The sequence below is a fragment of the Xiphias gladius genome, chromosome 8, assembly GCF_016859285.1.
Source record: "Xiphias gladius isolate SHS-SW01 ecotype Sanya breed wild chromosome 8, ASM1685928v1, whole genome shotgun sequence".
NCBI lineage: Eukaryota > Metazoa > Chordata > Actinopteri > Istiophoriformes > Xiphiidae > Xiphias > Xiphias gladius.
The window spans coordinates 25,299,796-25,326,076 of NC_053407.1; the positions used below are offsets into that span (position 1 = coordinate 25,299,796).

The 26,281-nt window shown below is 42.7% G+C and overlaps 1 protein-coding gene across 1 annotated transcript; it reads left to right on the forward strand.

The window, feature by feature from the left end:
• The first annotated feature begins 9,382 nt into the window (after positions 1-9,382).
• On the forward strand, positions 9,383-21,557 carry acanb (aggrecan b). The gene is made up of 19 exons (XM_040132300.1): positions 9,383-9,455; positions 9,965-10,348; positions 10,936-11,110; positions 11,629-11,756; positions 11,877-12,170; positions 12,301-12,555; positions 13,189-13,363; positions 13,551-13,678; positions 13,813-14,106; positions 15,070-15,180; positions 15,466-15,573; positions 16,155-16,752; positions 16,846-17,390; positions 17,498-17,611; positions 17,769-17,927; positions 19,289-19,371; positions 19,720-19,864; positions 20,200-20,382; positions 21,388-21,557. The coding sequence occupies exons 1-19, from the start codon at positions 9,383-9,385 to the stop codon at positions 21,477-21,479; spliced, it is 4,044 nt and encodes a 1,347-aa protein (XP_039988234.1). The 3' UTR covers positions 21,480-21,557.
• The last annotated feature ends 4,724 nt before the right edge of the window (positions 21,558-26,281 follow it).

Below are 26,281 nucleotides of genomic sequence, written 5' to 3' on the forward strand. Positions count from 1 at the left end.
ACCTAAAGCTGAGTCAGCAGTTGAGTCTGATGGGAAGGTCGTTAGTTTAGCAGCATTGGACAAATTGAAAATTAGACCTGATGGTGTTGCAAGAGGAAAAGCGGGAGGTTCACCAAAGTCATTACAAATCATCCTGTGGCGAACACGAATGCCTGTGCCTATGGTCTGTATGCAACATGGCGATCCATTCAGTAGTTATGAAGACATTTAACTCTACCATCCCTAGAGCCACGCCTTTAGCATGGCAAATTAAAAATTACACTTTGTGCGGGCCTGGTGAGCTTCCCTCCACCACCAACTACAATCTATGAACACCTAGGAAGTGTCTGACTTTCAGTCGTCTATAAAAAACAGTTAGTTCCATTGACCAGTGGTGGTAATGAGTGTGCTGATGAATCACCTCAGTAGCGTATGTGTCATCCCCCTAATTGTGTGATTTCCTAAAACCAAGTTTTAATGGTTTTACTCAATCTTAAATAAATTGTATTTTTCAGCTTATTTTAAAAATGCCTATCTACCCATTAAAGTTTTGGAACTACTGTTTTTCCACTGCTTTTATAGTTTACATACTCTATTCTGTGCGTATAGCAGCATCAACCCCCGTTCAAACCACTTTGATAAATAACTGCAGAAAAGCTGGGATAAATTGATCCTTTCTTCAGCCTCAGATTTTGTCCGATTCTGTGTTTCAGCTTTGATATTCAAGGCTGTTTGCATGACCTCACCAACTGGCAGGAGAAGACCACATCTCTCTCTCTCTCTCTCTCTCTCTCTCTCTCTCTCTCTCTCGCTCTCGCTCTTCCGCCCTTTCCCTCCCTCTCTCTTTCCAACATCTAAATGTGTGGTAGAGCTTGAATAAAGCTTCTTTCTGCTCTCCTACACCGGCAGGAGCAAGAGGCCCCTGGAGTCACTGGAACTGGGAGCTTTGGAGCATCAACGGTACGTTTACAATTCACCACTGGAGTCCCTAACAAGGAATACTGGGAAGGGGTTTTAGGGGACACTCTGACTCTTCTTCATCCTCTGCTTGGGGGACAGGTATTGATTCAGGTACTCAGATGTCAAACCGAAGGTAACTTTTGGAAACGTATTTTTCGATACCAAGCAGTTCTGTTCTCTGGGGAGTTAATCGTTAACTAATAGAACAACCAGTTGATAAAACAGATAATAAGATGTGATTTGACTCTTAGCGTTAACTTTAAGTTAGTTTTTGTGGTCACTTTTTCATGGGAGTTTTGTTATTTATTTGCTGGAAGTCTGATATGGTTTCTGAGTTTTGCTGAACTGACTTTAGTGAGGTATTAATGGAATCAGCCTCTGTTTACAGCCCACTAAGTGTTGATGTTTGATTTGTTGGTTTAATTGTACAGCATTCTATAACTTTGTTGGGAAAAGTGTATATGCATAGTGATTTCAAAAGTGCAGTATAATGTGGCTAAAATAAGATTTTTAAGAGCAGGAAATTGTTAAAATTCTATGTGGAATATGGAAATTCATCATATTTATATGGTAAGTTTGTATTCTGGATGGCTTCTCCGGATGGAGGGTAGCATGTATGAAATTGCATCGCATTACTAAATTATAAAATTTACTCAGTGTTGGAAAATCATTATGTGTTTGTACTAGACTACTGATGCCCTAATGCCAGTACTCATTGTATTGTGTCATAAAGTTGCCCCTTTTTTCAATGGTTTGATCATTTTTCCTATTTGCTGATCATCTAGATCAGTGGTTTGTGACGCCTTGAAATGAAGCAATGTCTACTTGTGGCCCCTTGTCACTGGTTGCATATGTCTACCAATTTTGGCCACTTCAACCAAAGAGCAATAGGTTTTGCTTGGTTTTTTTTAAATAATTTTTGGACACATGGAAAGGTCAAATTATCCAGCAATTTGAAAGGAAAAAAAAAACACAAAGATTGGAGGAAAATTTAAAAAATGAAAATCATTGTGTATAGCAGAAATACGTTTGTTTGTTTTTCTGATTTCCTATGTTGTAATCATCTCACGACCTCTCAGATTTATCTTGTGACCCTTGTCGGGGTCCAACGCTGATGTAGACCCCGGGCAACACGTGGAATAAAATACTAAAATGTGCAACAGTGCTTCCCGACCGGTGACTTTAAGACTGAGCTGAACATGATTACAGCTCTTTACATATTAGACACTGCAGCCTCGGTGTTGATAGGTAGAGATGAACCACTATATTCTCACAATAGTGCCAATTATATCATTTACATGTTGGAGCTAGATCTTGAGTCCTTGGAGGTCTTAAATGGAAAAAGAGGAAAAACTTTATTTTCCTTTTGAATTGAAATTCTGAGTGAAGCGGCTGAGCAGTACAAAACAGTGTTTGATTTTTGGGAAAACAATACAATCTAGGAAATGAGGTACGTCCCGTTACTATGGTAACATCAGGCTGTGAGAGCGCATGTTGTGAATTGTAATTCTCAGGTGTCCGAATGAAAAAACAATTGACGGTGGGCTCAGTTGAAGCAATTACTTTAGACCTTTTTTTTTGAGTAAATCCACATTTGAGACCTTAAATAGTTTGGTTACTGCCATCAGTGTGTGTGTGTGTGTGTATGTGTGTGTGTTTGTGTGTGTGTGTGTGTGTGTGTGTGTGTGTGTGTGTGTGTGTGTGTGTGTGTGTGTGTGTGTGTGTGTGTGTGTGTGTGCGTGCCTGTGTGTCTACCTGTGTATATGTTTGATACATTTGACGGACTAGTGTGCACATGCAGCTCAAGGATGTCTTTGATCTTAGACTGCTGGGTATGAAGGCATGTACTAATGCAACCATGAGCACCTGTGAATAGTTTTTTTCCCCCCGCCCATCTCACTGTACAAGAGTTTGTGTGTGTGTTCTCAAACACAGGACTTACAGTATGTGTCAATACTGAAATGTGCGCACACACACCACACTCCCGTGCGTTTGCTTTACCACGGGCATCGGACGTGCACTCCCACACGTCCCCTTCGTGATGTATGAGTGTAGGTCTGTGTTTCTGTGTATGTATGCGCATCAATGTAGACTCTGTTCTGCTGCTGAGGGACTCTAGAGACTTAGAGGAGAGTGGGTGGAGGGTGGGGGCGGTGAGTTGGTGAAGGAGGGGGAGCCATCCCCTGGATGCCCGCCTTGTGTTTACCTTGGCAGGGTTGCACCCCCCCAAGACCCTGCCCCTGTCTGTTGCTGGAACAGACCGACGCCTTATTGCCCTCCACCTCAGCTGGGAGCGGAACATACCACAGCGGCCGAACAGGGGAGCAGCGGCCATCCCAGTGACTGAATAGGCACAGTGTGGAGAGGGGGCTGATTGGCTTGACCTGCCCTGGCGTGGCTTGCTCACGAATGCTGGTGAGCAATATGAAGTGGCCACAGTTTAAATGATGCATTAAAGAGAGCCGAGGATCTGCTCAATGATCGGATAGAAAGCAATGAGAAGGTTTTGGTTGGCTTGGTTAGAGAATAGGGTGAAGGTTTTTGCTGGCGTTCTCTGTGTTAATGCATTGTGAGAGTGTGAGTAGGGTTTGATTGCTGGCTGGTTATTGCTGTCTTTATCCATTTTTGGGACGCCCACCTCGACTGTGAGGATACATATGACTCAGCGCTTTTAAGGCAAAAGCACGGCAAGAAAAACATAGTGTTAATGAATCCCCTTTTCATTTACAGAGATATATTCAATTTTAACCCATTATCACTGGAACGAAAGAATACACATTTTAACATTTTTTGCAGGAGGAGTAAGCTAATGCTAGGCTGAAAAGTAGTTTTTCACTGCAGTCTTTGGTTGAAAGTTTCGAGTTTGTTGTACCTCTGACCACACTCGGCATCACTGATGGTCGCGGTTGGATGTGGTCAGAAGTGTGCAGCACGGGGAAAAGTTAAATCAGGGAAGGTCAACGAAAACACGATTGCCAGCTGGTGTTAAGTTGCTCTTTAACGACGATTACCACTTAAACCTTGCGTTTGTTGGCTGCGCATAGTTTGACTGTTATACGGACTGATGACCGACCCAACAAAGACAGTGTGACATTATGGCAGGATAGTGGTCACGCAGCTGCAACAGAGTTTCCTTTTTTGCACCGAGAAAGAAAGAAAAAAGAAAAAAAAAGTGCATATCATTTAAAAATCATACGGCAAAGGTGTGGTAGCCCAAGTAATCCAAACATCAAAAAAAAGAGCGAGACTCTTGCATAAATTTAACTCGGACACTTTACGGCTTCTTATACTCTCTTTTTTTTTTTTTCAAAGCGTGCGGCACCACATCCTGAGGTCTACGGCGACCTCTAGTGGGTAAATAGTAACTGAACACAAAACCTATTTCCCCCATTATTTAGGAAGCTTATCAGGTAAAACAAAACTCCACAGTCTCTTAAATCACTTAAGACCCTGGCCATAAAGTAATGCAAACTTAAATGTCTTCCTTATCTCCCGTAGCATTAACGAAAATCTTCGTTTCAACGATATTAGCCTTATAATTACAACAAACAGCATTACCCTCTATCATTCAACTTTATTAAAAACAGGGAAACAGCAGGGAACCCTATCCTAAAACATAGCTTTTAACTTTAACTTAAAGCAATATCACAGGATATGTTACCTGTCTAATGAATATCTTCACCAAACAACATTCAAATTATAATCCACTTTATCATGTTGAGACATGGTAAACAGTCACTTTTTTCCATTTCCAATATTTGTCTGTTTTTTTTTCCACATTTTCATCTTTTCTTTAATATCCCTTCCCTCCAAAAGGCCATGAGAGAATGATTACTGCTCATAATCTTTAAGCCACTCTGGCTTCTTTCTGACACCAGCGGGTCTGTGCATGTCACCATCCAGCAGTTGTGCAGGTCTCAGCTCAGGAACTGGAACAGGCCACGGGATGATGTCCGTTGCACTTTCTGGGACCAGAGAGTGGGAGTTGCGTTCCACGGATGTCCATCCTCCAGCATATAAACACTTGAACCAGCTTTTCGTATCACCCTGGCCAGGTCCATGGAACTCTGACAGTTCATTATTAACATGGAGGCGCGTCCTTACTCTGACTACTCTTCCCTCTTTTATCCTTGGCACTCGTGCACATCGCCTCACGTCTGTGTAGGCTTTCGACACATTTTGTTGGGATATGATTCGATTGCGCAGCTTCGTCTCTGGCAGTGGGGTGGATGGGCTTGCTGGGCCAATGTTCACTTTTGTGCACATTTTTCTGTTGAGCATGAGTTCATATGGCAATACTCCTGTGGTACCATGTGGGGTTGCACAGTATGGGTACGTGTATGTGTGTCTTTGAAAACACACAATTCCAGTGTTCTATGGCTCCGTTTGCTTGTGGATAATACAAAGACATTTTCCTGTGTGTAGTGTCTCTCACTGCAAGGAATTCTGTGAACTCGCTTGGAGGAAGCTGTGTCCCATTATCACTAACGAATTCTGCAGGGTTACCAAACTGGGCAAACACTGTCGACAGGAAGGTGGTGATCACTGTGGTTGTGAAGGAGAGAGTAAAGGCGACCTCCGGCCACTTTGTAATTGTCAATCAGTCTTAGCGCCTAGTGGCAGTCCCAGTTCACTGACTCCAATGGTCCAACGATGTTGATTCCCACTTCCTGCCATGGGCCTTCTGGCAGTGGGACCGACAGGAGTGGGGCAGCCCGCGTCTTGGCACTTTTATCATTCGTCTGGATTGTCACACATGCACTATTGCTCTCCTGCACACATATGTCCATACCCGGCCACCGGTATAAGTCTCGGAGCCTCTGTTTTATGTTGACGACACCCTGGTGGGTTTCATGTGCCGAGTCCACAAGCTGCTTCCTTAGGGCGACAGGGACTAGGTGTCGATGAGGGCCAATGTATTCTGTCACATCTTGAACTGACATTTTATCTCTGGTAGCAAAGTAGGGTTTGAGCACTGTAGGTAGGGACGTTGCTGTTTTAGGCCACCCCTTTTTCATCTGCCCTCTCAGGGCGTTAAGATCTGGGCATGCCTCACATGCCACAGGGAAGTCCTCCACTGAGCGATCTTTCAGTTCTGTATCCAACAGGGCTACGAGTTCGGGTTCTGTGAATGGCTCTGCATTCTCCTCTGATGGAAGGGGCAACGGGGCATGATTCTGTGCATCAGCACGATACACCACATCATATAGGAAACACAGGAGTCTCGCCGACCACCGTGCAATACGCATTCCTTCATATCCAAGGCCTTTTGTGGTTAACAGTGTGGTCAGGGCCTGGCAGTCTGTGCACCGTGTGAATCTGGTTCCCCATAAGAAAGTCCTCCACTTTTCCACCGCCCACACACAGGCTAACCCCTCTTTCTCCCCAATGGAGTACTTCCGTTCAGCAGGGGTAAGTGAACGTGAAGCAAATGCAACTGTGTGCTCAGTTTTATCGGGGTGCATTTGTGTCAGTACGGCCCCCAGACCATAATCTGACGCGTCCGTAGACACAATGGTAGGAAGACTGGGGTCAAAGATGGACGGCAATGAGCTGTTCGCGATGCGAGTCTTGACCTTGTCAAAGCTTGACTGTGCTGCTGCTGTGAGCCCCAGAACTGACCATAATGTGGTGATGTTGCAAGGCGCTGGAGCGTCTGTAATAGCTCTGAAGTGATCCTTGTCCGGCAGTGAACCCCGGGATGAGATAGTGTACCCACAGGTCCATAGGCTCTGTGGCCCAATCAATCCAATTGTCAAAAAAGAGCAAGACTCTTGCATGAACTTAACTCTGACCCTTTACGGCTTCTTCTTCTCTCGATTTCTTTTCCAAAACACGCGGTATGACATCATTGGGTCTACAGCGACCTCTTGTGGGAAAATAGTAACTGAATACTCAACAAAAGACCTCGTTCTTGACTCAAGATTTTACACCAACTTTCAACAATCATCCAAAAAGAAATCGAAATCCATCATGGACAATGCAGAGATACCAATTTTTCCCACTGGCATTAGACCAAAAAAACAAAACAATAAAAAGGCATGTTGTATTAACTCTCACTTTTATTTTATTAAGAGGTTCCGGGATGGACTGAACGTCACCAACTGATCGTAAAAGTATAACAGTGAGTGGCTATTCCAGGGTGGATTTCTCCATCCTGTCTATGCATACCATGCGGTATTTTGTGTTTCTGCCCAAACTGGGCCAACATTCACTCTCGGGCAGATCTTAGACAGCAGGGCAAATATTAGTCCTACTGTATCGTATGTCCTGGATCTGTGGAACTCTGAGAATGCTTGCAGCCCACACACACACACACACACACACACACACACACACACACACACACACACACACACACACACACACACACACACACACACACACACCCATTCATACAGTTTGTAGTACACACATGAATGGTTCTGCACAAAGCTATCATGCATTTATACCGCATCTATCCATATGGATATCAGCTTTTATCCATTTTATCAGCTTGACAGTCATCTGTAAAGCACTTTGAATTGCACTAAACTTTATGAAAGATTTTATACGAAAAAACGTTTGATTGATTGATTGATGTGTGTTTAATACAATATACATTATGGTATATTTTAATGTTGAACTTGAAGGGTCACTGCATTCCTCGTTTAGCCTTTTACCACCAGGCTGCCAACCTCAGTTGAGCCACTGCAAACACTTTGTGACTGTGAGCTTCAGGTTTATTGGTTTTAAATGTCTCTCTGTGGCCGTTTGGAATGAACTAGCAGCGGTCCGCAGCCCGTCCTGGGTCTTGTGAATGCAGCACAATGAGTGTTCAGTTGGGAGTCGCAACGGTTTCGTATGCTTGACTGTGCTGCATGTCAAAGTTGTGGAAAGTTGAGAGAAAATAAGCAATGTGGTAATCAGGGTTCGACAGATGTTGGTTTGTGATACTGAAGCTCATGTTTTTGGACTGAAGTTGCCAGCTGCTGATAATAAATTAGATTTATGATCAAATATGTCTCTTGTAACCCAAAAAGAACCAAAAAAAAGTCAAGAAAAAAAAGTTTTCTTGACAGTGGAGAAAAGCTGGCAGCATTTAGACCATAGGAGCTAAATAAATTACATTTTTCTTTAGTGGTGTAGTAGCAGCTCTGTGCTGCTGTACTTAGGCACAGCGGTGCTTTGAGCTAAATTCTAATGCCTACATTTAAACATGCCCACAATGCTAACATTCTGGTATAATGTTTACCATTTTGACCCTCATAGTTTAGTAATGTGCTAATTTGCGTTAAAATTAAAGCACAACCGTGGCTGATGGAACTGTAGTTAATTTTGCATGTATTTTAGTCACAAATTAAAGTGTCGGACAAATTTAAATTTTGGCCTGATGATGCCACTAAAAGAGAAGTAAGGGGCTCACCAAAGTCATTAGGGTCCACACTCTGGACACCATTGATATCTGTATTTAATTGCACGCCAATTCATCCAATAGTCTGGAAAATATGTCAGTGTGGACCAAAGTGGTGAACTGATAGACCAACATCCCTAGAGCCACACAGCTTACATGTCTAAAAAAGAACAAAGGGAATTAAATTTCATTGCAGTTTTTTACTTATTTTTGGGCAGCATCCTGCATCACATTCACTGTGGATGGCATGGTCGGTTTGATTTGTACACATCCTATTACATTGACAAATAGTTGTTTTTGACAGCAGCAGATAGCACTTCCCTGCATGCACATATATAAATATACTGTATAGACGCAGACAAAGAGACAAAGACACACACTGTGCACACGGAAAGCACAGTTAGTAAGCTGGAAAAAAAGCCTCACTCCAACATTCATTTCTTCATTACTTTTTTAAAAAAAAATGGAAAGGCATTTGAGATGAACGAATCATACCTCTCCCTTTCTCTGCCTGAACTTATTTTAGCACTTAAGACATTTCCTGTGCCCAGAGACAGAGAGGCTTTCATTCCTCAGCGAGCATGTATGGTATTTCCAAATTATACTAGAGGCTCTTGACGTCCTATTTCCACTTAAGCTAATGTGGTTGACGTAACAACCAAATGCGTTGTGTATCCTGGATTACACGGAATATTAATGTAACTGTACAGGAGTTAAAAAAAAAAAAAAACACAGTGGAATACAGAGGTAGAGGAAATTAGAATAAATAAAACCACTCATTCATTCTGACGCTTCACTGTTCACTCATCGAGCATTTCTGGTAAAAAGAAGTTAGAAAGTTTGTATAGTTTTACACACCTTCTTTACACTCACTGTTTATACTTTGATTGCAGTAATGTTAGCCAAATTGTGATCAGTGAAAGGCTAAATATCACTATAAACATTTACATGGCTTTCAGTACATGGCTTTAAGCTCTGCCTGTCCCTTTTGTCATTAATTATCTTGTCAGCTCAACTTGATTTCATTTGTTGTGTATTTTTCAGGTAACGATGACACCCTTGCTTCTGCTGTGTGTGTCCTTGCCCCTCATCTCAGCAACAATATTATTTGAAGATCTTGACGGTAAGTGCACAAAATTACATTTGTAATTTGTTGCATTTCATTATCTTAAATGGAGTCTCTCTTGAAGACAATGAAGACAATGAGAAACTAATATTAAGTTGTATCATACTCGAATTCATCAGTAATGTCATGTTGCTTTGTGTAAGCTACTATCTGATTAAAAGTAATTAAAAATGCAACTGATGTATTGGCCAACTCTAGCTTTCTTTGCCCTTTTGTCTCTTATGTAGAGTTTTTTTTCTATCTTTTTCATCTATTTTTAATCATTTTACCAGTGTAAAATTTATTTTCCTAGATATAAGAAATGTAATATTCCCCTGAAAAAGTTGCAAGCAGTCTAAGGTGGGATAAAGTAAGTGTCTGGAATAAATGTTTTTGGCCCATAGCCCACAGCTCACAAATCTGTGAGAGATTTTGCCAAAACATACATCTGCAACTATATATTAGGTTGTATCCTCATTAATAATTAAAAATACTCACAACTCAACCTTGAACTATCTCTTCCTCAGACTTGGATGGCACGTTCCGTGTCAGCATCCCTCTGGAGATGCCTCTCCGTCCTCTGCTGGGAGACAAGGTAGTGGTACCTTGTTACTTCCAGGACAACACCGTCAACGACCCCGGAGCCCCAAATAACGCCCTGCTCTCCCACCGCATCAAATGGTCCTACGTCACCAAGGAGAAAGTCACCACCATCCTGGTGGCGTCAGAGGGAAAAGTTCAGGTGGAGACAGAGTATTTGGACAGAGTGACAATGGTCAACTACCCCCTGGTGGCCAATGACGCCACCTTGGAGATAACAGAACTGAGATCCAAAGACTCTGGCACCTACCGCTGCGAGGTGATACACGGTATCGAGGATAACTACGACTCTATGGACATCCAGGTTCAGGGTATGCTAAAGAAAAATAAATAATGTTATTCAATATAGTTTTCTACAAATATACAACTAGCAAGTTGCATCACTGTTTGTCCAAACACCAAACATGCTCCTAGGAATTCAGACTCATGCACTTAAAAGTTAACAGGATGATCTTTTTACTCCTCCAAATAAATGTAAAAACTATTACAAATCTGTTTTGCAGCAAAATCCATTGTGTTTTCTGGTCAAATCCTTGGTAACCATTTTCACCAAATTCTATATTTTCCTCAAAGAAAAGGTTCTTTATGCACACGTACAACCCAATCTGTAATATTACACAGCCGGAGCTTTCTCTAGTGACAATCAAGAAGATCTGGAGGAAATCTCTGTTAAAAAAGATAAGGATAAATAGACCTTTGACCTTTGGAAAGTCCATCCATCCATTCAGTCGAGTGCAGATTTAAACCACCCACCTCTGTAAATAGTATTTCTGGTTGGTTTTTGGTTGGAATAAAGCAAAGAAGTAGCTGCCAAAAGCAGAGTTATCAAAATGTTGGCAAAATGAAAGATATTTCAATACAGTTCCTCTGTCCTCTGCTCACTCTCTGTATCTCACAGGTATTGTGTTCCACTACCGAGCCATCTCCACCCGCTACACCCTGACGTTTGAGAAGGCCAAGGCAGCCTGTATCCAGAACAGTGCCACCATCGCCACACCAGCCCAGCTCCAGGCTGCCTATGACGATGGATACCACCAGTGTGATGCTGGGTGGCTCTCTGATCAAACTGTTAGGTAGTTTTCATTCATCCAGCCATCCAACTTCTAAACTGCTTATATATTCACTGTGGGTCACTGTGGACAGTTCCAATTATTGGAGTTGTGATTTATATTGTTTATTTATTTTAATTTTCGTTATTATTTCTGTCTTAGAGAGTTTAACCTGTTTAGTTTGTAAATTGTGAGTTGGTGTTTAGTTGGTTGGAAAGTGAATTTATGTCTCTGTTAATGGACCCTAAGAAGAATAGCCTCTGTTCTAATTAAGGTAACGGGGATCCTAATAAATGAAATGAAACATACTGACCCCTTTAGTCTTAATAATGTCCTGGCCAAAGGAATTGTGTATTGGCAACCTGATGGGACCGTCCAGTCGATGTGTTTTGGCCTTGGTGTCTTTTCTAATTCTGACATTTATAACATCAAACAAATGAATGTCTTTAACGTACCAAAAAAATTGCAATAAATAATAGGGTAAAAAAAATTATGTTGTTGCGAACTTTTTATGTAAAGAACATCTCTCTTGATCTCTCAAGGTACCCCATCCATGAGCCCCGTGAGCGCTGCTATGGAGACAAGGAGAACTTTCCAGGCGTGAGAACCTATGGAGTGAGAGACGTCAACGAGACCTACGACGTGTACTGTTTTGCTGAGAAGATGTCAGGTAACATTATCCGACAAGGGTAGTAAGGAAAACTACCTGACCCACATGAAACATCTGAAGTGTACATACAACTGTTTCCTGTGATGTAAATGTGTTTTTCTCCTTCCTCTCCCCTTGCAGGCAGGGTCTTCTACTCCATGTCTGTAGAGAAGTTTTCTTTCTATGAAGCAGGGGATCAGTGTGCCAAACTCGGCGCCCGGCTTGCTACCACCGGAGAACTTTACCTGGCCTGGAAGGCCGGCATGGATGTGTGCAATGCTGGCTGGCTGGCAGACAGGAGCGTGCGCTACCCCATTAACATCGCCAGGCCTCAGTGTGGAGGGGGGCTTCTGGGAGTGAGAACTGTCTACCTGTTCCCCAACCAGACAGGATACCCCTACCCGGACTCTCACTACGACGCTATCTGCTTCCAAGGTAAATCCTTCAGGGAGATTTTGTGATAAAACAGCTATTTAGCAATGGTTATTTTAGGGTGGGTTTCTCCTTTAAGTTTCTGAATAATGAGGCTAAAAGAAGTGTCAATCGTGCAATCTGGTTTCCTCAGCTGGTGAGTATGAAGCTGTCGTGCCTGTGAGGACCACCCCTTTCCCAGACGTCATCCGCATAACACCCGCCCCTGGCGTGTACCCAGGCCTCACTCCCCTACCTGGGGGTGAAGAGATCAGGGGTGGAGAAGTGGACACCCTCTCCCCGCTGCCCGTCCCACCCAGTGTGACGGACACATACACTAAAGTGACTCCTGTTGTACATGAGCCTGGACTCGATCTGACAGGCATAGATGCTGCCATGGGTCCCACAGGTAATTCCTTGGCCAATAACAACATCTTTTGGAATATATTTGTTTCTTTAATTTGTAAAAATACATTTTAGAACAAGAACAACTGGCTCTGCCATTACAGTAGCTAGCTCCTTTTGCAGGTTAGTCACCTTGGCATTTTTGCAACTTCCTCCCTTTTTTGGGATACTACAGACCTCAAAGGAATCTGTGTCATTACAATATAGATAAAAGGCTGCTGCAAATTTTTACCTAATTTAAAACAATTTTGGAATGAGACAACCATGTTGACCCGTTCCAGTTAGCAATTTGGAGATGGCCACTGAAATAAAAAAAAAAAAAAAGTGTCATTGAGTTGAACTTGATGGAATGCTACCACTTCCACAAAATCCTCGCATGCATGCCCGCTGCTCGTTTATAGGCCTCTTCGTCATTGCTGTCATTGGCTAACCTGACGTTGCATAACCACAGGGCAGCCAATGAATGACTTATAAACGTTCAACCTATGAATAAATGAACACAATCTGCATCAGGAAAGATGCATTACGAGGAAATAAAAATAAGACTGAGCCAAGTGGGCTTAGCTGGCAGAAAGATAAATTACTGTATGACAAAACGAGACAACACTTTCTTCCTTGCGTCCTTCTTTTTTTCTAGGTGTGGTGTTCCACTACCGACCCATCACTGGTCGGTACACTCTGACCTTCCTGGAGGCTCAGCAGGCCTGCCAGAGTATTGGGGCGGTCATTGCGAGCCCCCAGCAGCTGCAGGCAGCCTTTGAGAAAGGCCTGCACCAATGCGACGCCGGCTGGCTCCGTGACCAGACTGTCAGGTGAGTCAGAAGACTGTGTAGGATAGACTGATCTATCAATCTAAACAAAGTGTAGAAAAATGCAGGGAATAATATCAAGGAAACTTGTGGGAAATAGGTTATTTTGCATATTAAAGCTAATTCCTGAAGGGATATACAGCAAAACAAAGCCTTAATATGCCGTAATATCATCCTCTTTCGTGATCAGGTATCCAATCGTGTCACCCAGAGATAACTGTGCAGGTAATCTGCCACACCTTCCAGGAGTCAGGTCCTATGGCTTGAGGCCAGCCAGTGAACTTTACGATGTGTTTTGTTATGTGGAACATCTGCAAGGTGAGCAGCATGAACCCCCTCAAAAAACCTAGAGCAAACAAATTACTAGAATTTATATTTACTGTCAACTTATATTTCAAGTGAATGTATGACCCGTTTGGGCTCTGAATGTTGTTGAATGCTCGGTCTCGCAGGTGAGGTCTTCTTCACCAGTGACTATGACAGTTTCTCCTATGAGGAGGCTGTGCAGCACTGCCAGAAACTGAACACCACCCTGGCCACCACCGGGCAGCTGTACGCCGCCTGGAACCAAGGGTTTGACAAGTGCCGTCCAGGCTGGCTGTTGGACCGCAGTGTCCGCTACCCCATCACCACCCCCAGGTCCCACTGTGGAGGCGGCCAGGTGGGGGTTCACATCATCTACGCCTACCCCAACCAGACAGGATTCCCTGATGAGCACTCACGCTATGACGCATACTGTTTCAAAGGTATGAAAAAGGATTCATTTATATTCAAGATAAAAAATAAACTCACCTAAATATCAAAGCGATATAGAGAGGAGTTAATGACTTCATGTTACGTGATTTCTGGCCATCGAAGTTAGAAGAGATTGTGAGGGCCGCCGCTATGCTAATGGATGGCTATAAAAACATGCACACTGGCTGGGACGTAACCAGAGACAGTTTCTGAAGCAGCATCTCACTAAGTCACTTAACTACCCAGCTACAACCTCATGCTTTCAAAAAGCTACAATGCAAGCAGATGTTACACATGTACAACAAACACTCGCCAACACTCATTTAATTCAGGATAAAAATTTGATACTGTGTTGCAGTGATTCTCAACCTGGGATACATCTGCAGTTGCTAGGGGGTATGTGGAGAAGATTGAAGACCAGCTCTACTAATTTAAAAAAAAAAGAGAAATTACAATTTGATTAAAACATATATCCATGTATTGAGTTGGCTCTAACACCTGAACATCACGAAAACTACTTAGCAAGCGGGCGGCGGTGTCTAAACAGGCAGCTAAAAGCAATGGATCCGCCACTACGAGTAGTACAATTGCAGACTTGGCCAAATAACTTAAATATTCAATTGTGTGAAAAAATAATTTTCGCAGTATCCACTTTTAGTGTTAAATAACTTCAGTTTAAGTTCAAATCAATTTAAATGAACACGTTTGGAACATGAAAGTTGGAGATGATGAAGGGGTGGTTGAGGTCATCTGACAGCAACCACTGCTGTACTTTAGTTTATAATCCAGTTTTCAAGGTGATATGATGATATGCATTGTTATAGTATTGATATTAGTATAATGTTATTAGCAGCTGCAGCTTTAGTACTGGCATATTACTATATACAGTATATGTTGGCTTCCCAGTGCTCCTAATGTTGAGTATGGCTTGACTAATCTGTTATTTCATTTTGTCATTTTTTTTTTTTTTTCAGCCGAAGTTCCAGCTGTCGACACTGAAACTGAGACTTTCGTAAATCTGACAATAGAGACTGTGGACGTTATCAACAAGACAACAGTCACAGTCGATCACTTTGCTCCCACTGGTAAGAGAAACGCATAAAAACCTGTTCTGTTAAGTTCTCGTTATTAGTTTGGTTTTACAGCTGTAGTATTTGTCAAAACACAAGGTTCTAAATATTACTGTGAAATGGACAAGGTAGTTTGTCTTTTAATGTTGTCATTGATATCTCTCTGCATCATTGTGAACATGGCAGTTTCCCAATCTACTAAATATCCAGCTCCGCTATGAGTTTTCTAAGTATTGACATCCCTGTTGGAAATTTTCCAGCAAACTCATGTGGTTTTGTGTTTTGTTTGTCTGTTTCTAGTTGAAACCACTGTAGTCTACAATGAAACCGAGACCAGTATAAATATAACTGATACAGAGGTGTTTATCAACAAGACAACCATCACAACTCACCACGTTGCTCCTACTGGTAAGACAGCCGGAAACGCCTGTGTGAATAAAAAAAAAAACTGTCTTGGTCTTTTACCTTCCCTGTTAATGGCTTGCAATCATCAAAATTTATGTTTTTTTTTCTGTAAAACTGGCCACAATTATGAACATAATTCAGCACCACTTTCTGATAACACAATTTTAAAGGGTTTATAAGTTGCAATAAATGGCGATTTAATGGTTAATAAATCCTTTACCAATGCTTTATAGATCAGTTATGTTATATAAGAACAACTTTGGGGTTGCCAGGTTGTGGTTGGATCATTTGACCACTTACCTTCTGGAAAATGGCTGCAGATGATTTGGACTTAAACGCTTTTATTAACATCTTATTAAAACTTACAACTGCAGATCTGATGGAAAAAAAAAAACTTTATTAATGATTTATGACTGCAGTCCATAAAGCATTAGAAGTTACTTACTTAACACAGATAAAGGCATTGGTTACTGCTTATAAACCATTTTATAAAAGAAGGTACCAACCATTCAAATCAAACTAAACAAACTAAACAAAGTACCCTATCTAATGTCTTTTGTCTAAATTCTGAATGTTTCCCGCAGTGAGTTCCACTTTACCCCCAGTCCCTGTTGATGTCTCAGGCTCTGGTTCAGCTGATCATTCAGCCAGCGGGGAGATCTCGGGAGAGTCTGGCACTTCCAGTACCAGTGGTGACGCCAGTGGTTCAGGACAGGGCATCACCTACAGCGGACACACTGACATCTTCTCCGGAGACCAGTCTGCCTCTGGAGGTCTCCAGGAGGCAGAGGGGGGAAGTGCTGTCATCTTCACATCTGGAGAACTGGGTAGTGCTTCCGGATCTGGGGAGGGGATTAGTGGACAACAGTCTGGCTTCAGCATTTCAGGATCAGGTTTTACCAGTGGAAGTGGGGATATCAGTGGCAGCGGAGACTTGATGATCATCATGGTCGATGGAAAGATGGTGGAGGTGTCGAAAACCCACGGACAACCTGATGAGCAGGTGTTAGGCGAGGGAGGCATCAAGATATTTGAATCAAGTACATCCGGATCAGGAAGTACATCAGGGTCAGGCTCTGGTGGATTTTCTGGCATCTCATTTATCGACCACAGTGGCATTGACGCGACAGTTCAGCTATCCGGTGAGCAGGAGGTGTCCGGATATCGTCCTTCTGGATCAGGGTTCCACAGCGGCTTTCCCAGCGGCTTTCCCAGCGGCTATTCCAGCGGCTTTCCCAGCGGCTATTCCAGCGGCTATTCCAGCGGCTTTCCCAGTGGCTTTTCCAGCGGCTTTCCCAGTGGCTTTTCCAGCGGCTTTCCCAGCGGCTTTCCCAGCGGCTTTCCCAGCGGCTTTCCATCCGGTGTTTCAGGGAGCGGCTCTGCCTCTGGAGACACTTTTCAGCAACGTGGCGATGTCATCTACGTAACAGATGAAGAGATGATTGAAGTGACCGTACCGCCGCTGGTGCGCTACCCTCAGCAGGGCCGGGGGGTGGTGGAGGTAAGCGGGTCAGGAAGTGGGTCAGGGATCCACCATGAATTCAGCGGCACTTTGGAGCAAAGCTTGCACGTCTCAGGAAGCGGGGCCCTTCATGAAAACCCAACTGCTGAGAGGCTTTCCGTCGCCCTGCCACCTGGATCAACGATGACTTACTCAGAGTACAATGACAGTCCTGGTCAATCAGGACATGGGGAGGAGGAACAGGAAGGCCGCACAGTTGAAGTTGTGACTCCCGACGCAGCCTACACCAGCCCAACCACAGCACCGTCTGTGTCATTGGCATCCCCTGTCGTAGTGGAGCAGCCTGAAGTAGTGGAAGGTGTTTACTTTGCACTAATTCCTGTACTATCATACTATATCATACACTCATGAGAAACTTGACAAACCGTTACTTTCAAAGTAAAGTCTCTTGTTCTGTGCTGTCAGCCTCTGCAGACCCTTGTGATCCAAACCCCTGCGGTTCAGGATCCTGCTCTGCGCAGGGAGAGCTTGCTGTATGCCAGTGTCCCAAGGGCTTCACTGGTGAAGACTGCTCAACACGTGAGTCACCAAACCACAAAACACAGCACATGAAGTTGTTTTTCATGCCACATAGCTGCAAAACCGGAAAGAGATAAATAGTAGAAATGCCACCTTTTTCCATATTTGTGTTTTTGTTCAAATGTGTTTTGATGTGTCTGTTTGCGTGTGTGTGTAGCGGTACAGGGCTGTGCCGAAGGCTGGCTGGAGTTCATGGGCAGCTGTTACCTTCACTTTGCGGAGAGATATACCTGGTCTGATGCTGAGCAGCGCTGTCAGGAGCTCAATGCTCACCTGGTCAGCGTCGGCTCCCAGGAGGAGCAGGAATTTGTCAACTGTGAGTAGCTGTTTGACTGCTGATTCTGCAGTGATAATACTGACACCTGATATTGATTTAGCTTTAGTCTTTTGACGAAAATTTGTTTTAGTCAACTTAAGGTCATTTGTTTTGTTAGTTTTAGTCAACAAAAACTCCAGACATTTTAGTCTAGTTTTCGTCAGTTAAATTTTAGTTTCATTTTGTCATACACTTTTAATTTTTTGTCTTCTAAGCATTTTGCGGCTACAACTGTCGCCATCTTTGTTGTCTGCAGGTAGCATGGTTACAGGTGTTGTTTTTTTATTTTCTTCAGAGGTTAGTGGAAAAGTTACTGTTTACTTGGTGATTACACAGAGTCCATGTCACTCTGCTCTGCAGTAATACAACAGACTGACTCTCCTCTGCAAACCCTTTGATCATTTCTCAGCTCTGACTGTTTAAACAGAGCTGCTCTCCCTGTCATTCCTGCACACCGGGTATTACCAAAGCGACCTGTGCTCTCCGCTGCAGAGTAGCTGATCATTCAGAAGCTGGATCCACCACAATACTGTTAATTGTCTGAGTTTAGCTTGAGGGAAGAAGCTTAACACTGGATAATGTAGTGATATTTCTTTGGCGAACATCTAGAGGAAAATTTAGATGGTTGATGGCCGAAATTAATCCTGTAAGTACTTTTTCTTTTTTGATGACAACACAAAAGACTGAAGGTAATGTTAACCTTACATCCACATCCACTGTGCTGGCCTGCGTGTTTTTCGGAGTTTGCACAAGGTGTTTGCTCCTTCTTGTCTAGTTCTTATTAACCGTAGCGCAATAGGTCAAACAGATACAGAGGTACACAAGGGCGGCAGAGGATATTGTGTGTGTGATTCTGCAGATGCAATCCAGACTGCATTAACACGGTAGGCTAATTAATTAATTTGTCCGTGCGTTCGTATGTCGCACAATCGTTTATTTTTATTTGTTCACGGAAAAGTGTAATACATTTTGGCATCGTTCTCGTTTTCAAAAGTTACTTTTTATTCAGCTTTAGTCTCATTTTTGTCGTGAAAAAAAAAAAGGTTATCAATGAATATTTTTCGTCATAGTTTTCAGTGACGAAATTAACAGTGTTTGTGGGTGGGAAGCTGTTGAGGGATCCTGTGCTTGCTTGCATAAAGGCTGGCTGTGCTTTTTTTCTGCAAGGCCCACTAGCCTTATTAGCGATAAACTATTGTGTTAGGTTACCATGATCCCCCGGTGGCCCAACCGAAAAATCAAAACAATTACTCGAACATACTATCATTGGTAACATATTTAAGGGAGATGCCAGCATAATTCATGGTGGTGACATGTTTAATTTGTTTCAAAGCTAGGATCTCTTTCTCTTTGCAATACAGCCAATGGTCAGGACTACCAGTGGATTGGACTTAATGACAGAGATGTGCAGAGTGAGTTCCGCTGGACAGACAACAGTCCTCTGGTGAGTCTGCTACCACTACTACCACTACTACCACTACTACTACTACCACTACCACTACCACTACCACCACTACTACTACTACTACTACTACTAATACTACTACTACCACTACTACCGCCACCACCACCACCACCACCACAACTCCTACTACTACTACTACTACTACTACTACTACTACTGTCAAACCTAATGTTTCTGGTTTATTGCTTTTCTTTATTGCCTCTACAGACACATTCATCTTAGAATTGCCACTTTTTACTTCATACTGTAGTTGCTTAATGAGTGCTCTCTGTTCTGGCTGCTCATCTACTGAAATATTGTAATTATAATTTATAATGCTCTGCTCAGACCTTTGTGAACTGGAGGCCCAACCAGCCGGATAACTACTTCAACTCTGAGGAGGATTGTGTGGTGATGATCTGGCATGAGGGCGGACAGTGGAATGACGTGCCCTGCAACTACCACCTTCCCTTCACCTGCAAGACCGGCCCAGGTAGGCTTACTGGGCTGGAAAATGCGTCTGCCAAAAAAAAATGGGAGTTCTTGAAGAACTGGGAATTCTTTCTACTAGGAAAAATTTGCTCGGGATGTGAAACCTACAGTTGGATTACTAAAGAGTTTAGTTTATAGTGGTTGGAAATAATCTCAAATGATTGATTGTGGTGCAGGCAAAGAATATGCAAAGATGTATTGTCTTCTTTGCATCAGTACTAAGATAAACCATGACACAAAAACCAAAATCCTTAAGTGGGGTCATGGGACAAATATGAACCAGCAACCTCTATCAAAACAAGCTTTGTCACCACCAACTGTCACTTCACATTTCAGTCATGTGCGGAGCTCCCCCCGAGGTGGAACATGGCCGGCCGATGGGCAGCACCAGAGAGCGCTACCCCATCAACTCTATAGTCCGCTACCAATGTGATGCAGGCTACACACAGCGCCACCTGCCTGTCATACGCTGTATGCCAGACGGACAGTGGGGGGAACCACAAGTGGAATGTACAGAAGGTGAGCTTGCAGGGAAATGCTGAAAGATGAATTTAAAATCCATATTATATGAAAGCATGAAAGTGTAACTCGAATTACAGCTGAATTTTGTGGGCTTAACTAAAAACAACCAAAACACAGTGAGACAAGATACAATGCAAAATAAAAAGACAAAACCATAAACAAAACATTATATCGTAATAAAGTACATTTAGCAGCCACAAAAACTGTGATGGATCAACCTGGGGTTGTGATGCCCGTGAAAGCTGTTGATAGCGAAGACAACCTTAAAGACGTTTAAAAAAAAAAGGAAGGAAGAGTGACCGTAACACACATCTACCAAAGCCATTTCCCCCACAAACCTGCTGCTCACTGCGATCGCCGCTGTGTATCATGGTGAGTGTGAACACAGTGCTCATTCAGTGAAGTCTCCTACTCCATGAGATAAGCAAATGCTCATAATTAGAGCATATTCCCAATGATTATAATACAACTGTCTGGTGATGAGGTGGTTGTATCAACAGGTGAAACTGGACCCAGAACTATAAATCAAAACCTAGCAGGCGAGACTCCTCCTTGTTTTTTTTTGGGTTTTTTTAATGTCTTTAATACGTTTTTTGTACATGTTATGACTTTGATAGAGAGTCAACAGTAGAGAGAGGAGGGGAACCACGTGTAACAACGGTCCCCGGTCAGATTCAACCCGAGGAAATTAGAGTTCAGTGTCGATGCCTTACACCCATAGGACACCTTAGACCAATGTCGGAGATTTAAACCTTAAAAGAAAAAAAAAATTTGGAAAGTGTGTGAAACTCAGTATCAGTGAGGCAGGGCTAATATCTTGTACACAGAAAAAACAGCTTCTGCAGAGCTAACATTTCAACATTACACTGATGAAGAGCGACTGGCAGCTCCTGAAATGGATCCTTTAGCCACACCACTCATTTCAGGGTAGTTTACAAGTCCTTTGGCCACTCATGTTTTTTTGCATGATATCATCAGTATGCGTGCCTTTTCTCCCCCCAGCCGGCGCCAACAGTAACCGGCTACACAAAAGATCCCTCAGGAGAAGAAGTAAAGGGGTCAGCAGCCAACAGGAACAGAGGAAGCTGCTCTGAGCAGGACTGAAAGGACATACAGAGCCACAAAGGACCCCTCTTGTAAAGAAGCATGGACACCAATGCAAATGCCCGACCAAATAGATAACATTCCCTCTCATGTATATACACATACTAAAGCACATTTAGACAGTCATAGTGTAACTGACTGATGTTTTGGATGTTTGAGTGTCACTCTGCACCTTCTGAGGGCAGTTTTCCCACGTATTTATAGCGTCTAATTTATAAGTGTGATCCAGTATTTGGAAGTATTATCTCAATGCACAAGATGAATTTTGTTGTAATCAGTTGGCAGCACTGCACACGAAGCAAGGCAGATTAAAAACCGTCAAACAGTGATAAAAGAGTGACACGCAAAGTCCAAAACAGTCCAATAAAAATGTTTTTCGATTGCAGCTGGATTCTCTCAACTCAAACACATTGTTGCATGGACTTTTGCTATTTTTTAGGGTAATTTTCTAGATCTGTGTTTCTTAGCATTTCTTATTTCTTTTTTTTTGGTCTTAGACTAGAACTGTGTGCTTCAGACTGGTGGAAAAAAAACAGTTTCTTACATTATAGGCCAAGACAATGATTCTCAAGCTTTTTGGTTGTGACTCTCGGGTTTTGTTCTACTTGAATTATCAGTGGAGTCCTTGAGGCTTACGGTAAATCAGTATTGCGTAAAAGCCCAAATCAGGGTAAAAGCAGAGGAAAAATACGTACAAAACATAATGGTGCAGTAGATATAGTTTTTTGAAACCATAAACTATGTTTCAGGAAACCCACGTTGTCTTGTCACAACCTCAGGTTTGAGAACCACTGTGCAATGACACCACCACAGTATCAGATATACTGAAATGATTGTGCTGTTCCATTTGATGATGAATAGAAAGTCCAAGTTTAAGACGTGATTAAAGTCACTGCAACAAACCTGGATTGAAATAGTCAGCACTCATGCACTTTTGGGAGCCTCCAGTCACGTCTGTGCTAATCATTTGAATCCAGTGCACCTTAAACAGTAAAAAAAAAAAAAAAAGAAAGAAAGAAAATAAAAGCAAAAACAAACAAAAAACCAAAAAAAAAATCCTCATCTGTAACTGACACATAGCAAGGAAACTGTAGTGAGTTAACAAGTGAGATCTACAGTATGACACCGAACTGGCTGCCTTTTTTTTTTTTTTTTTTTTTTTTGCCAGGAGGGTCCTCCAGAATGGTGCAGAACCCCACCTCATTAGGTCACTGAATGTTGCAAAAGATGCACATCCAGGTTTTTCAGGTTGGGGTTCACATTTGTGACTTCTCGCGGCTGTTCCATGACCTCTGTCAGCGCTGCCTGATGCGAGAGTCATGCTTTTATGAGATTCGGCGTTTGCTGAATGATGAGTTTGTCACTGTAAATATTCTCACAGTTCTCTGAACAGCAGGATCTGTCTGTAACTTACACGGAGCAGACAGTTTAATTGCTTGATTAATTCATCAACCTGTTTGTTGATTTGTTAGCACAATTAACCGTAAAGTCGCTTTTATGAGTTACCTATCAAGTGGGCATGACTTATTTAACAGCCAACTGTACAGAAGAAGACACAACTGGATTTATCTATTCAGGCTTTAGACATCTTTGTGGAGGTTTCTGGCAGGGTTTCATTTGACAGGGTCTTTATCGCCAGAAATGTACTTGAGAAATAACACAATTTTAGGGAAAAGAAGCTTGGAAAGCAGTGTAATTTTTTTTTTTTTTTAAATGACGAGAAAGGAGATGGAGAAGGTTGAGGTGGAAGAGGAGGTGATAAAATGTTGACCATGACCTTTTAAGGTCAAGATTAGCTTCAACTCTGAGAGCAGATACTCGTGTCCATATCTGACTTCTCACAGAACAACTCACAAACACCTAAACAGCAACTACACACAGTCTCACTGGACACACGCAAAATTCAGTAAACACACGTGTGTATTGTTTGCTCAAAGATTTGTTCACTTTTGTTTTTTGTTTTTTTTTACAAGTAAATAAATCAACTAAGTTGAATTGCTGGAGTTTTGTTGCGATCAGATTTCAGCATGACGTCAACATTTGAGTGAGTATGTGCAGGACAGTTGAAGAAAATCAGTGAGCTAGATAAAAGAAGTATGGGTCTAAATCAGTGTTTGTGATCTCTTGATTCTTCAACAGACCGAAGTATCTTTTAACAGAAAAACTAAGATATGTGTAATGTTGCACACAGGCATCACTTCTGTTGTGACTTTGTTCAGATCCCGAATCCTGATGTGAACATGCAGTATACTTGTACTGTGCTGTACCAAATAAAAATTGGAATCATCTGTCTCTGTGGAATTATTGTCTTGGTGTGTAAAACTATCACTCTGTTACTATTTGGCATGAAGCAGTCGCACTGGGCTCTGTGCTTTATAGGTTACATATGAAAATCACAGTTTTCTCAGTTTTCTTTACACATCATATTTCCCTGAGGCAGTTAAACTTGAGGTAAACTCTCTGAGCCAGAGGAACAAACCCGGCATTTAGTTTGTTTTTACCTTCCTGTGCAACCCATCCGTTAAAAAAAACACAGAGTAAATAGCTCCTTCATCAGCCTCTACAGCGACTACCTTCATCACTACAGTCATTGCAAACAGATCTGCTCTGTGTGTGTGTGTGTGTGTGTGTGTGTGTGTGTGTGTGTGTGTGTGTGTAACAGGGCGAGCAGCCCTGCGTGTACAGTACATTCAGAAAGTATTCAGATCCCTTCATTTTTTTCACATTTTATTTTGCAGCCTTATTCAAAAATCCTTTAAATTTTCCCTCATCAATCTAAACTCAATTCCTCATAAGGACAGGGGATTTTCTGCCATTCTCCTCTGCAGATCCTCTAAAGCTCAGTCAGGTTGGACGGGAACCATCGTTTGCCGGCCATTTTCAGGTCTCTCCAGAGATGTCCAACTGGGTTCAAATCAGGGCTCTGGCTGGGCCATTCAAGGACACTCACCGAGTTGTCCCCTAGCCACTCCTGCATTGTCCTGGCTGTTTATTTAGCATCACTGTCCTGTAGGAAGATGAACCTTCGGTCCAGTCCGAGGTCCTGAGTGCTCTGGGCCAGGTTTTCATTAAGGATATCTCTGTAGTTTGCTCTGTTCAGCTTTCCCTCAACCCCGACTAGTCTGCCTGTCCCTGCCGCTGAAAAACACAACCACAGCACGATGCTGCCACCACCAGCACCAGAGTCCTTAAGGTGCTTTTTTGCAAACTCATAGCAGCTTTCAAGTTTCTTTCCCTGAGGACAGGCTTCCGTCTGGCCACTCTGCCATGAAGCCCAGATCGTTGGAGTGCTGCAATTATGGAAAAAACTTCCAGAAGGGCAACCATCTCCACACAGGATCTCTGGAGCTCAGCCAGAGTCACCATCAGGTTCTTGGTCGCCTCTCTCACCAAGGCCCCTCTTCCGTGATTACTCTGTCTGGCCAGGAAACCAGCTCTAGCAAAAGTCCTGGTTGCTCCAAACTTCTTCCAGTGACTAATTATGGAGGCCACTGTGCTCTTGGGAACCTTCAATGCAGCAGAATTTTTGTGTAGCCTTCCCCAGATCTGTGCCTCGACACAACCCTGTCTCTGAGCTCTGCAGGCAGTTCCTTCTACCACCTGGCTTGGTTTTTGCTCCAATATGTATTGTCTGATGTGAGACCTTATACAGACAGATGTGGCCTTTCCAAATCATCAATCAATTTAATTTATCACAGGTGGGCTCCAGTCAAGGTGTAGAAACATTTCATAGATGATCAAGAGAAATGGGAGGCACCTGAGCTAAATTTCAAGTGTCACAACAAAGGAACTGAATACTCGTGTCAGTGTGAGATTTCAGTTTTTTCTTTTCAATAAATTTGGTAAAACTTCTGTTTTTGTTTTGTCATCATGGGGTATTGGGTTTAGATTGATGAGGGAAAAATGAATTTAAATTATTTTAGCATAAGCTGCAACATAATATAAGAAATGACATAACATAAGAAAAATGTGAAAAAAGTGAAGGGGTCTGAATACTTTCTGAATGTACTGAATATTAGTACATATGTGGTTGCATGTTTATATGCCATGTTGTGGTGGTGTTGTCTTTGTGTGTGCACGCTCTGCTGTCTCTGCAATGATCTGATTGTTTGTAGGCATGTTGTAGGCATGTAAACCTATGTGCGCATTTATGTACGTGTGTCTGTGTCTGTGTCTGTGCGTGTGTGCGTGTGTGCATGTGTGTGTGTCCACTCATGTTTGGCCAGCAGGTGTAAATAGGATGTGTTTGTAAAACCTGCAGGCCATATAATCACTGGGACTTCTGTTTTGCGGCCAGATGCAGGAGGGCGTAGCGGCGTGTTCAACTCCACTCATCTAAAAGTGCATCGTGCCCAGACAGAGTGGCGCGTGTTAGCTTTACATACAGTGGCTGTTTTGTACGGGTCAGTCACCCATCTCACCTCTCTACCCTGGCATTCCTGTTTGAACAGTAAGTGAAATTGTAACGACTTGTGATCACACCAAACAGCAGTGGTTTACGTCTTGCAGCATCTGAGAAATTCATTGAATAAATCTGAGAAAGTGTTTTGGGGGTCAAAAAAAGGTTTATGAGCATGTTAAACATTTAACTAATAACCATTACTTAAGTTTTATGTCTGTTGGCTGCTCTTTCCAGCCCAACGCGTACTCCCAGACTAAGTAGCTCAGCGAGTGCTAAATGGATTACCATGAACTTTGGTACAGACATTCAACATTTCCACTTTCCAAACACTCAATTTCTCCTATTCAAATAAAATGAGGTGAAACAAAATGCCAATTCAGTCTGTGTCTG

Coding starts and splice junctions, on each gene's coding strand:
- acanb (XM_040132300.1), top strand. CDS start 9,383: ATGACACCCTTGCTTCTGCTGTGTGTGTCCTTGCCCCTCATCTCAGCA. Junction 11,111..11,628: donor CTCTCTGATCAAACTGTTAG/GTAGTTTTCATT, acceptor TGATCTCTCAAG/GTACCCCATCCATGAGCCCC. Junction 12,556..13,188: donor TGCTGCCATGGGTCCCACAG/GTAATTCCTTGG, acceptor CTTTTTTTCTAG/GTGTGGTGTTCCACTACCGA.